Below are 12,027 nucleotides of genomic sequence, written 5' to 3'. Positions count from 1 at the left end.
TGACAAAGCCTGCAGGGACACTTCTGGAGTCCAGGAGGCCCTGCTACCCACAAGCCCACGCCCCAGCAGGCTCCTCAGATGGACACCTGGCCAGAGCAGGCTCAGGGAGCTGTGGGCAGGTGAGGAGAGGAGGAAGCCGTCCCCTTGAGGGAACTCCGCAGCCCACCCCTGGGGGGCCAGATCACTGTAGAGGGTGGGGCGGAAAGAGCCCCCCAGCAGAAGAGTTCAGCCTGACAAATAAGGTCCCCTTCCCTGCCCCAAGTCCTTGTGGCTACAGTCCGGCTCGGCCCCCTGCACTGAGGCCGCAGCCTGGGCGCAGGAGTGGGTCCTGCAGCCCCGGGTATCCATCTAGGGTTGGGGCCAGCAGGGAGGCCCGGCTGTGGCTGTGGGTAGAGCCCACCAGGATCAAGGGCATGGAGGTGGCAGGAGGGGCTGGGAGGGGCACCTGGGGGTCCCTGCCCCTTCCTGTAAAGCCCTGGGTGTGGATACATGACACCCCTCCTGGCCGCCTGCAGGTGAGGACCCCAGCCCAGCCTGTAGAGAACAGTTTATTTCAAACTCAGCCTCCACTCGGGCCCAGGGTTCCAGTGGCCATTGGCCAGGCAAGGGCCCATCGGGCTCCCACCGTGCCTGCTGCCACTGCCATTGTGCCATGGGCCAAGCTGGAACGGAGGCACGAGGGCGGGTCTGAGAGCACGCCTCCCTGCAGGCACGATGGGGCCGTGGGCATGGGTGAGGGCCCCCCGCCCGGCGGCTCTACCCGTGTTACTGCATTTATATGCTTGTGAGACTCCAAGGATGCCGGGTGAGGCAGGAGGGGCCGTCTGTGGGGCCTGGGCAGGCACTGCCGCCCACCTGCTGGAGTCTCAGCGGCCCCCAGGACGACTGCCACAGCACGGGGAAGGGGCTCAGGGCAGGGACTGTGGGAGCCCAGCCAGAAGGTAGATGTTGGGAGCCCCTCCCAACATCAGCCTCTGGGCTGTCTATCCACGCAGCCAGGGCACAGGCCACCAGCCAGGTGGTGGTCAGGCTCTGATGATAGGACCACCTGCCCCAGGTCAGCCGCAGGGGGTCGGGCCCACCCAGATGGATCCCTACCCCCACCCCGCCCCACAGCTGCAAGCAAAGAGCAGAAATGGGGGCAGCGCAACAACCACACCTTTAATGTCCCCGTGTGGGCCGGACCCAGGTCAGAGCCCATCCCAGGCCCCTGCCTAGCCCTGGAGGATGGCCTCCTGAGGACGCTGCTGCCGGGACGCCCACAGCACTGCTCGGGCTTCTCAGGACAGGCTGGCACATGTGAGTATGTCCACCGTGGATGGGCGGCCACACTCAGGGGACCTCCCTCCTCTGCCACCAGGCGCCCCAGTCCAGGCCGAGCCCTCTACCCGTGTCGCTGCTCTGTAACCCCAGAGCCTGGGTGCCTTCCGCTGAGGTTGGGCGGGGTACGTGCTGGGGGCCGATCAGCCAAGCGGGCTTGGTTTCCACCGCTGGGTGGGTTGGGGGCTGCCCGTTTCTCTCTCCTTCTGTGTGAATCTGGGGGTCTACAAGTATGCATGTTACGTGTGTAGAGATAGCTGTGTGTGAACTTGGCATGCACTAGATTCCCAAGTCTATACAGGAGTGGCTGTGCCCGACCTGGGTACCAGCCATCATTTTTTTCGGGCCAGGAAGGCTACACCAAGAATCAGGGCTGCTGCTGCCACAGCCACACCCCCAGCCACAAGCAGGGGTGTCAAGTTCTCAAAAGGGCAGGGACCTCGGCCCCCGGGACCCCCACTGGGGGCCTCGTCCTCCTCAGCCCCATCCCCAGAGCCCTTGGGCTCAGGGGCTGCATTGGGGCTGCTGGGGGCCAAGGGGGCTGGCTTCAGGTTGCTGTGGTTGTTGAGAAGGGCAGGGTCTGCCTTGGCCGGGGTCTTCTTGGCAGGTGGTGGGGTGGGGGCCGCTGGAGGCTCCTGCTTCTCCACTGGGGCTTCCTTCTTCCCAGGCTTAGCTGAGGGGGCTTTCCCATCTGCAGCCGGGGGTGCTCTGGCCTCAGCAGTGGCCTTCGTGTCGGCCTTGGGGCTATTGGCCGACTTCCCTCTGGACTCCATGGTGGGCGTGCGTGGGTGGGCAGGTGTCTAGACCACAGCAGCTCAGGACAGCTCGCCTCTGGGCATTCTATGGGCCTGGAGAGACACAATGAGGCGATGGCCAGAGACTTGGCCCTCCTGCCCATCCTCCACCTCCTCGTCCCTGTAGAGACCCTGCTCAGTTCTCTAGACTCCACCAGACCCCTCCAGGACCTGGACAACCTCCTGAGAAGCCCCTCCAACCACACTGGCAGGCACTATGCCCCCATCTGGGCTGGGGGGGTCCAGATGAGAGCAGCCAGAGGTTTCAGTTTCCTTATCTGTGAAACCCACACATATGTGGTGCCCATCACACTAGCCCAGGGAGGGGCAGTCCTGACAGGGAAGTGAGAGCCCCCCAGCCCTGAGAAGGGTGTGCAGTCAGGGAAGGTGGGCTGCAGCCCAGTGGGCCCATGCAGAACTGACCGTGTAGCCTTCTCCAGAGGGGGGCTGGGTCCAAATGGGGGGCAGGGCAGGGTGGGGACTCAGAGTCTGGGCAGGGAGGAATGGGCCCAAGGCCTCCAGGACCCAGATGTGACAAAATCAAGAAGGCTGGAGAAGCCAGGGGGCAGCGACAGGCCTGTGCCCCCCGGCCGGCCATCTTCTCCCCAGTGCCAGGCACCCAACCCCAAGGCCGTCCTTGCCTGCTCCAGCTGACGGGCAGGAAGTCCTTCCTGAGCCTCTGGTGGGAGAGGGGATACCTGGCGTGACCCTAGGGTGGGCACATGCCCTGTCAGTCAGCCTCAGCATCCCTGAATCTGGGCCAGGCTGACTGACACGTGGCAGAGGATGGGGCCATAGGAAAGGCCTGACCCAGATTCTCAGTGTCTGGGGAAGAGGAGGGGCTGGGGGCCGAGCCATTCTGGACCCGAGTCCTCCCTCCCTGGAGACCTGGACATCAGTTGTCTGCCTCTCCTCTGGGAGGCTGGAACTCCCACCTCTACCCCCTGGGAGAAGGAGTCCAGGTGGGAGGGGGCAGCCTGAGTTCCCCACCCTGGTGATGCACACTAACCGTGAAGGTCGCCTGAAGGTCACAGCGTGATGGGGGTGTCCTGATGAGAGGCCCAGCTGCTGTCCCACCTCCCAGGGAGCCCCAGCGGCCCTCACTCCCTGCCAGTCTGCAGGGTCACCCAGCTGCTGGGCATCAGGTTTGCAAAGAGCAGGTGGTCCACTTCCCACCCTCCTCCCCAGACCCTTGGTTATTTTGGTTTCATACTGACGTCACCCAGCTGCCCCTCCCCCTCCAGGCCGCGGTGCCCAAGAGAGCAAGGGGCCAGGAAGAGCGCCCCCGATGACCTTCATGGCAGGGGAACCACCGCTTCATCCCGCCGGACCCAGCGCCCCCATCCCGCCCCAGATCCCGGGCTGCAGAGTCCCCGCCGCCTTACACTGCTGCTTCTAGGCCTCCCACCTCGGCGCAGCGCACTCTGCGGGACCACGGCGGGCGGCGGGCGGCGAGCGGCAGCTGTGGATGCAAGGACTGGGAGTTTCCCACAATGCACTGCTCCTGACGCAGGAAGAGAGGCGGGGACGGCATCAGCGCTGGCTCCGCCCCCCTACTCTTGGCCACCACAGCGCCCTGGGCTGGCTGGGACTTCTGGGGTCCCCCAAACCAGCTCCTCTTTTGATCCCAAGGGTTGTTTAGGGTCAGGGATGGGAGAGGCTGAGGCTGGCTTTCCCACACACCCAGCCCAGACTGCAAGGGAGTCAGGCGGCTGTTCGCCCAGGAACCCCTCCAGGCCAATGCGCCTGTCAGTAGGCGGCAGGACCAAGGACTGCAGGGGGAGGGGAGCAGGCTACCAGAAGAGGGGGTGCCCTTCCGTTCCTCGTCTCTAACAGAGTCTCAGAGATGAGGCGAGACATCTACTTAGAATATTTATTTATCTTCTTACGTGACAAGACACAAAAAGTTACAACTCCTTAAAACTCTTCAAAAGAAAAAAATATAATTTTGTAAGCAGCAGCAGCAGCTTCCAAGGTACAGACGTGACAGGAGAGAGCCGCCAGTCCTCAGGAACACCTGTGAACCGGGGGGCCCAGGCCTGAGCCCCAGGTGGTGTCACCGGGAAGGGGCCTCACAGCAGGGGCGGGGTGGGGGGGACGACACAGCACCAGCACGTCGGGATCAGTCACCAGCACGGTCACGTGGCTGGGGGCAGGGCAGGGCGGCCTGCCTCAATTCACAATATCAATGGGGGCGGGGCCTGGAAGTGCGGTGGGGGCAGGGCTCGTGCAGAGGCCCAGAGAGCTGGGTGGGCCCTGTGCAGACGGAAGGGGCAGCTCCTGGGCCCCTGCAAGCAGAGAAGATACTGGTCCTCATGCCTGCCCTCCCTTGGACCCAGGGTGGTGGTCTCAGAAGAGGGGTCTGCTAAAGGTGCAGCAGGAGGGGCTGGCTGGAGAAATGAATTCCTGGACGGGGTAAGTGGGGAGCCTAGGGTGTGCACACGCACACACACGCACACACACGCACACACACACGCACACACACACAGCCTGGCCACGTGAGGAAGGGCAGCAGCCCCCCACAGCCCCATCCCTGAGGGACCAGGCCAGCTGAGGGCTGGTGGGCATAACCTGTGCCCACAGCATTTGCACATACACAGGCCTCACACGCAGGGCCCCTGCCTGGGGGGAGGGGCGGAGGGGCCCACCAGGAGGGATGTTGGGTCCCATGGTGAGGGCAGGGGATCTGCCCTGGGAGTCAGAACTCAGGGCGACCCCCAACCTAGGATGCCTGGCTCAATACGGGGGCAGGAGAGCCCCGCCCTCCGGCAAGGCTGGCTGAGGCAAGAACAGCAGCAGGGGGGTGGCAGGGGCTGGATGGACAGACAAGGGACAGACAGGGCCGCCTGTGCTCGGCAAGGTAATAAACAGGTTTGTGCGGGGTCCCCTCTGTGGACGGGGGCCAAGCCCCAGGGACGGGTGCTGGGAGACTGGAAGGCAGGGTCCAGCGAGCCCAGCCCAGGCCTAGAGGCGCCCAGCCCAGGCCTTGAGGCCCCCAGTCCAGAGACCAGCTCTGTCCCTGGGGGTGTTCAGGCTGGGCCAAAGGTAGGGCAGGGCTGGCGCCAGGAATGTAAAGATTTCTGCGTTTTCTACATAAATAAGACATTGATCCCAGTGGTGGTGCAGGCAGGACCTCGCCAGGCCAGTGTCTGCACCACCGTGTGGATCCTGCACCCGCTTCCTCTCCCCCACCCTCCATGGGGAGAGACTTGTGCTTGGTCCTGGGTGGACCCCCTGGCTCTGGTCCCACTCTGGTCCTGCTCGGCTGGAGGGTGGGGAGTGGCTGCCGGGCTCAGGGCTGTGTGCGCGGCAGCCCCAGCAGGGTCTCTGCGATGCCCAGGAAGTAGACCACCTGAGCGATGCCAAACAGCGGGGCGATGACCAGGGCACGGCAGTACGCACCCTTCAGGAAGGCAGAGGGGCCCTCGTTCCGCAAGATCTTCCTGTGGGGAGGGTGGTGTCAGAGCTGCAGGGCTGGTGCTACCCCCCGCTCCCCCCACCCAGGGACCTGGCCCACCTGGCACAGTCCAGGAACCCCGAGTACGTGTCCTCGTTGACACCACGCTGGAGCGACTGGAGCCGCGTCTTAACCACTGCAGGGGGCGTGGGTGTGTGGTCAGCGTGGGGCCCTCCCTCCCACCCAGCCCCTTGGCCCCCAGCCCCAGCCTGGGCCCAGGCCCCGGCACTGACCATCACAGGGGTTGACGGCCACGGCGGCTGTGCTCCCAGCCACACAGCCTGCCAGGAAGGACACGTAGAACGGAGACTTCTCCCCAGAGGCTGGTTGGCCCAGCTGGTTCAGGTTGGCAAAGAGGGGGAAGTAGACGATAGAGAAGGGGACATCCCTGTGGAGGGGGCGATGGTGACCGACTGGGAGGCATTGGGGGGGCGCGCTGGGCAGTGACCCCCCCCCACCCTCCTGCTCTCCCACCTGAGCAGCGTGGCTCCCAGTCCCTTGTAGAGGCCGGCGAGGCCGCGGCTCCGCAGCAGGTCCCGGGTCAGCTGAATGGCCGTGGGCCGCGGGGAAGCGGGAGCCTCCACTGAGCGCCGGGTGCCCCCCTGTGCCGAGAGCTGGGCCTGGGCAGCCAGCATCTTCTTCTGGGCGGCTGGGGAGAAAGGGGATGGGCTGCTGGCTGTCTCTCCTGGCACGAGCTGGGGGCAGGGATGGGTCCAGATGGGGTCCGCTGTGGGCCCCCCCCCCGTTGCCCTCACCAAGGCGGCCTGCGTCCTGGAGCTGGATCTTCAGCATCTCCATGGGGGTGGTCACAATCACCTGGCAGGTGCCCGCCCCGCAGCCCGCCAGCATCTCCTTCAACAGGGTCAGCTTCTGCCTGCGGGAAAGGAGGCAGGGGCTGCAAGGAAGAGTCAGAGGCCCCCGCCGCCCAGAGGACCGCCCACTGCAACTCGGTGTGAAGGGGGATGCGAGTGGGGCAGGCAGATGCAGCCCTGTGGGGATGCAGAACCCCCAGCCCCAGACACCCCTCCAGGCTCTCCAGCAACAGGCGCTGAGCCCAGCAGACAGATGGTCACAGGCAGGGCCTGGGAAGAGCCAAGGGGCCATTCTTGAGCAAAGAGAAACGGACTTGGGGGTTGGAGGGCGTTTCAAGTGCCCCAAGGGACTCCTACCCTTTCAGTCCCACCCTCGGGGGGGGGCAGGGAAAACTGCTAGGTGCCCACCCCATCCTAACCCACAAGGGGCACAGGCAGTGGCTGGGGGCCAAGGACCCCAGGGGCCTGAGCACCGCTGAGTCAGCACCTGCTTCACTCCACCCCATGCGGGGACAAGGAGGACAGAGAAGGGTGGTCGTGGGGGGGAGCAAGGCGGAGGAGGAGGAGGAGGCAGGAGAGGGAGCAGAGGCGGAGGAGGAGGAGGAAGAGGAGGCCCTGCAAGGTCAAGGTGAGGGGCCTACAGGAGACCAGAGCCTCTGTCCTTTGTCTGGAGGCACAGACCCTCGCCCTCAGGACCTCAGCCCCCAGCAGCCAGCCAGACCCCTCACCCGTCCTTGGAGAGCTGATATCGGAAGAAGTCATTGGCTGCCAGCTTGATGGCCTTCTCGGGGGTGACGAGGGTCAGGTTCACGGCGGCCCCTGTGTGGCACAGGGGGCAGCACAGGCTGCTCAGTGGCCAGGGATGGGGAGGCTCCCAGCCAGCACTTGCCTCCCAGTTGGCAAAGCCCCACCCCAGTCACTGCTTGGCTGCCTCCTCCTGCCCTCTCACCCACATTTGTGCCCAGCGGGGGTGGGGACCAGGCATGGGGCAGTGTCTCCTCCTCCAGGCACCCTTTCAGCCTCCCACAGGTCCCTCCCATTCTGGCGGATGGGCCCCCCTGAGGAACAGCTCCCTGAGGGCACAGAAGGTGCTCGCCCCAGGGGGGCTCAGGCCTGGTGTGGGTCAGAGCCCAGGAAGGCAGCAACCAGCCCCTCTCAGTGGCGAGGACTCAGGGCCATACGGCATCCGGGCAAATCCAGGCTGGGAGATTGTCTCCTAAGCTGCTTTGTAGTAATGCCCCCATCCCCGCCCAGTCTCCCAGCACAACGGGGTCCCGCCTGTCCCAGGAAGCAGAGGAGGAGGCTGCAGCCACCGTGGCAGAGACCTAGTGTCCTGTCATGCCAGGTGCTGGTAGTGAGAGGGGGACAGGGCTGAGAACTGCCACTCCCCAGAGATCCCTCCCTGTCCCTTCACGCCCCCCCCCCGACACCCAGCGCCTGGCCCCTAGTACAAGTGCAGCCAGCCACATGGGACAGCTCCAACTTACACACCAGGCCCAGGCATGCCGCTCTGCCCTGCCCCCTGCCCTGTCTCCCAGCAGGTACAGCAGGACCCCTCTGGGGCTGCAGGAGCAGCTCCCAGGCCTCCCCCATCCCAAGCCTCACCACGGTACATCCCGAAGTAGCCCTCTGAGCGGATGGTCTTGATAAGACAGTCAGACCTGCAGCCAAGGGGGTGGGAGTGAGGAGGGGCTCAGTCCTGAGCCGGGCAGGAGCTCCCTCAGGCCTGCTCTGCCCTCAGTGTCTCCTTCAGTTTCACAGGTTGTGGGGACACAGGAGCAGGGCTCAGAAGACTGCGCTGCCCGCTCCCCTGGCTCTGCACCCCGCCCCCAACCCGGGGGCTCACATGCTGGTGTACATGCGCTGGCCGTTCTGCTGGTTCTGCAGCCGCGTCTTGGCCAGGTCGATGGGGAACACGCAGGTGACCCCAATCAGCCCAGCGATGCCGCCATTGATGAGCTTGGCTGTCAGACTGTGTGGGCAGAGGGAGCTTCAGGACCTTGACCCGGGCCAGAGGTCTGGGACTCGGGGGAGGGGGCAGGGCACAGGGCAGAGGTGGGAGGTGGTGAGAGGTTGTGTTCTGACCTGATTTGCTTATCAGCCATTTAACTCCAGGGGCAACCAGGTAGGGGCGGCAGAGAAGGATGCCAGATGGGGAGGTGGTAGAGGAGGGGGAGGGGTGGTCTTCTCCTCTCAGGGGAATTTCAAAACCACACTCCTGTCCTAGGAGAAAGAGGGCGCTGGAATCAGCGGGGGTGGGCAGAGGCTTGGAGGCGCACCAGAGCAATAAGCTTCCCCAGAGCCTTCCTCCCAGCACCCAGCCCCTCACCCAACCACCGAGGCCAGGGCTGCCACGTGTTCTGGGCGTGTGGTGTGCGGAGAGGCACCCGCCACCTGGCCCCATCCCCAAGGCCACCAGTTTCACCCCAAGGCCCCCCCCCACCACCAGCAGCGTCCTCCCAGCTGGCCTTGCACAGGCGCCCAGGCTCCCATTCACGCTTATGCTCACGTGCACACCGAGCCCTTTAAAGGGCCAGGCGCCTCTGCGGGAGGCAGCATCGGGAGACGGGGCCACAGCGCCAGTCAGGGCACCTCAACCCCTGGAGTGGGCTGTGGCAAGCCCCCATCCTTGAGCAAAGGCGGTGGGCGCCTGTCCTCTTCAGGATGGGGGTGAGGGTCTCCTCCTTCCTGGTGCCCCAGGACCCCTACCTGGGCTCAGATCACAACTGCAGGTAGACACAGCCAACTCAGGTGTGGCCCCTACTCCATGGCAACTCCGTGCTGGACCCCTGACCATCCCCTCCCCTCGGAGAAGCACCAACTCAACCATAATCAGCCCTGTGTCCACCCACCTCTCCACCCCTCCCAAGAATTTCACTCCCAGACTGACAGACAGACAGAGAAATGCAGTGACCGTCAGGACCTCTGATAAGGGGGTGGCTGACCTTCTGAGGCTCCATGTGGTTGGGCCCCCCATCTACTCTAGGGATACAGGCAAGCAGTCTCTCTCACTAGAAGCAGGGTGGGGGAGCCAGAGCCAACATCGGGGCCTCCGATGGAGGGGCACAGGCATAAAACTGAACCGTGGGGGGGCCTTCCCAACTCCGGCCCCCTCAGAGGCCAGCTGTCACCAGTTTGCACCCGAAGTGCTACCACCCAGGGTCACACAGCCCAGCTGTCCCTCCGAGGACTGGTGACCTTCCCCTCAAGCTTTCCTGGGCCACGCTCTCCCCTGCCTGCCCAGCATCCCTGCCGCCCCGGCTGCTGCCTCCCGCCCCGGCCCAGGTCGGCTCACCCGGAGGTGCACAGGACTCGGCTCCTCCTCCAGGACTGCTGCCTGGGGCTCGCCGCGGAGATCCGAAGCCGAAGGAGGTGCCGGCTGCGAGGATTGGCTGCGGGGCGGGGCGGGGCGGGGCTGGCGGGGGAGGGGGACTTTCTCTTTCACTTCGGGCGGGATGAGGCTCCCTGAAGCTGTGGGTGAAGAGATGAGAAGGGGTGTGACAGCTTCTGGGAGGCAGGGACTGACCTCAGAACCCCCCTCAGCCCATGGGGCAGTGGGTCTGATTCAGGCTGACTCAGCCAAGCCAGGCAACCTGCTCACAGGGCCTCAGCCCCGGGCCACAGTACCCCCAGCTGCCCCATGGCTTCGGGGCTGCAGTGTGCAGGCTGGATCCTGTCTAGGGTCCTGGGACCCCACGGACAGGGCTCTCCCCGTGTCCAGGCACAGGAAATCCAGTGTCATGGAGTGAGATGGGTCTATGCCCACCTGTGTCTGTGAGACTTGTGTTTCTTCGGGGGGAAGGGGCATTTCAGGGGAATCTCGGGCTGGAGCAGAGGAAGACGTGCCTGTCTGCTGGGGCTCGGAGGCCCCTGGCTGCCCCCACAGGCCTGCTCAGTTGGCAGGTCCAGAGGGCAGGGGCACTGGCACTCCCAGAGCCCTCCGCCCTGCCAAGCTGCCCCCACACCCCGTTCGCCCAGGGCCTCAGTGTTAGGCACCAGCTTCTCCATGCCCCAGCCTGCACTTCAGCCTCACCCTGTCCCCCCACCCCTCCACTTCCCTGGTGCAGACTGGCCACAGCTGATTCTCTGTTGTCTCTGACCCTTGTGCCCTCTGGGGACTGACATCACCAGACCCCACCTCCTGTCTAGGATAAGGGACACTTGGATGACGGGGGTCCGGGAAGCCAGACAGACTGTCCAAGTGGGGAGGGGAGCAGTTGTCCTAGGATGAGAGGCAGGCCTGGAGACCCCAAGCCTGAGAAGACAGTCAGCCCTGGGGTCCCACATCACACTCTGCTGGCTGGAGTGGGGAAGATGGCTGCAGAACTGAGAGCTGTCGGGCAGAAGGGGGTCTGCCGGGGGAAGATTGGCCCGGGGTCCTCTGGATGGAGAACCCTTTTTTCTCTGTCTCACTCAGTGGTTCATACTCCCTGCTCGGGAGACAGCTTGGAGGCCCCTCTCCTTTCCCCCCTGTTGCTACAGAAACCCCGCAGTCCCAGCCAGGCCAGAGGCCCCCGGGCCATCAGCCCTCCCCTTCTCCCCTGTCTCCTGTCTCCTCCCTCCGATTCTGCAGCCTGGTAAACCGAGGTTGCAGGCAAGGCTGTGGAAGGCTGTGGAAGGCTCGGGTCACAGAGACCACCCACAAGACAATGCTGCTGCTCCCAGGCACCCCAGAGGTAAAATCTCCCACAAATGAAGCCCTCAAGAAGGGCAGTGGGACTGAGGCTGCGTCTGGGACTGGCCATTTGATCCCCCAGCCCTTTCCCCCTGGGGAGGCACTTTCTGTCCAATGGGCTGCAATCCGCCGACAAAGGAGACGCGAGGTGGGGGTTCAGGGAGGCCTCTTGGAGGCCGGCTCAGCTCCTCGACCCCTAGAGAGGTTCCAGACGGGACCCGGGCGGCCACGCTGTCCCCGGACAGGCGATGAGGCTCCAGCCAGGCACGTGTCCACGTACGTCCCGCAGGGTCCCACGTGTGTTCCTCCCCACCCCCCCAAGCCTGGCTTCTGTTCCTCGGGCAGGGGCACCAGTCTCCCACCCCGCGAGGACACGTGTGCGCGAGGAGCGCGCCCGACACCGCCCGGGGCCGAGCACGGCCTCCTACACTCGGGCGGCAGCGGGTCGGAGCATCCGCCGGCGCCGAGTCCCGCAGGAGCCGCCTTGTCCCGGCAGATGTCACCTCCCACAGCCGCTGTGACGCTCCTGGCCCCCGCAGCCCAGCCACACTCGGGTGGGCGCCGCGGAGGGGACCCGCCCCGCGGGCACTCACCGCGCGCTCTGCCGCCGCCTCCGCCGCGCTCGCCTCCCCGCTGCGCCGCGCGCCCGGCTGCACCTAGACGTGGAGGCGCGTCCGCTCGGCGCCGCGCGCGCTCCGCCCCCGGCCCTCGGCCCGCACGCGGGCTCCGGCTCCCCCTCCCGGCCGCCGCGGCCACTGCGCCCGGCCGGGCCAGCCCGCACCCCAGGTCCCCAGGGGTCTTCCTCTGTGGTCTGGCCTTGCGCCTTTGCATGGACTGGGACCCAAGGACTACTCCCCCAAGGGCCAGCAGATGGTGGGGTGCTCTGGGACGAGGTGTCCTAGGGGAGGAACGGTCCTGGGCCACAAAGTAGGAGCTGAGAGGGTACTGAACTGGCCAAACACCCACCAG

The 12,027-nt window shown here is 65.4% G+C and overlaps 2 protein-coding genes across 4 annotated transcripts; both read right to left on the bottom strand.

Moving 5' to 3' along the window:
* Positions 1 to 1,147: 1,147 nt before the first annotated feature.
* On the bottom strand, positions 1,148 to 2,093 carry CEND1 (cell cycle exit and neuronal differentiation 1). The gene has a single exon (XM_072970585.1). It carries the CDS (start codon positions 2,091 to 2,093, stop codon positions 1,653 to 1,655), a length of 441 nt encoding a protein of 146 aa, XP_072826686.1. The 3' UTR covers positions 1,148 to 1,652.
* A 27-nt stretch (positions 2,094 to 2,120) lies between these two features.
* SLC25A22 (solute carrier family 25 member 22) lies at positions 2,121 to 11,688 on the bottom strand. 3 transcript variants are annotated; one of them, XM_072970581.1, is made up of 14 exons: positions 11,652 to 11,688; positions 9,679 to 9,854; positions 8,893 to 9,109; positions 8,469 to 8,606; positions 8,230 to 8,355; positions 7,989 to 8,044; positions 7,112 to 7,202; positions 6,327 to 6,445; positions 6,046 to 6,220; positions 5,805 to 5,959; positions 5,632 to 5,707; positions 5,517 to 5,557; positions 3,500 to 3,618; positions 2,121 to 2,168 (listed from the first exon to the last, which is right to left on the bottom strand). In XM_072970581.1, the coding sequence occupies exons 4-14, from the start codon at positions 8,486 to 8,488 to the stop codon at positions 2,136 to 2,138; spliced, it is 1,011 nt and encodes a 336-aa protein (XP_072826682.1). In that variant the 5' UTR covers positions 8,489 to 8,606; positions 8,893 to 9,109; positions 9,679 to 9,854; positions 11,652 to 11,688; the 3' UTR covers positions 2,121 to 2,135. The 3 variants fall into 3 exon arrangements, with proteins under 3 accessions (XP_072826682.1, XP_072826685.1, XP_072826684.1); XM_072970584.1 differs by lacking the exon at positions 8,893 to 9,109 and having other exon boundaries at positions 2,146 to 2,168; positions 3,523 to 3,618; positions 11,652 to 11,687; XM_072970583.1 differs by lacking the exons at positions 2,121 to 2,168; positions 3,500 to 3,618; positions 8,893 to 9,109 and having other exon boundaries at positions 3,974 to 5,557; positions 11,652 to 11,680.
* Positions 11,689 to 12,027: the final 339 nt, after the last annotated feature.

Source organism: Vicugna pacos, chromosome 10, assembly GCF_048564905.1.
Source record: "Vicugna pacos chromosome 10, VicPac4, whole genome shotgun sequence".
NCBI lineage: Eukaryota > Metazoa > Chordata > Mammalia > Artiodactyla > Camelidae > Vicugna > Vicugna pacos.
Note: the sequence above shows the minus strand (reverse complement) of the source record. Positions and strands in the feature narration are given on the sequence as shown.

Bases quoted from the DNA above. Each gene is read 5' to 3' on its own strand.
- CEND1 (XM_072970585.1), bottom strand. From the start codon at position 2,093: ATGGAGTCCAGAGGGAAGTCGGCCAATAGCCCCAAGGCCGACACGAAG.
- SLC25A22 (XM_072970581.1), bottom strand. From the start codon at position 8,488: ATGGCTGATAAGCAAATCAG. The intron at 6,221-6,326 runs GTGAGGGCAACG...CTTTCTCCCCAG, and splicing joins CCAGGACGCAGGCCGCCTTG to CCGCCCAGAAGAAGATGCTG. The intron at 2,169-3,499 runs GTAAGGCGGCGG...GTGTCTCTCCAG, and splicing joins GGAGGCCTAGAAGCAGCAGT to GCCCATAGAATGCCCAGAGG.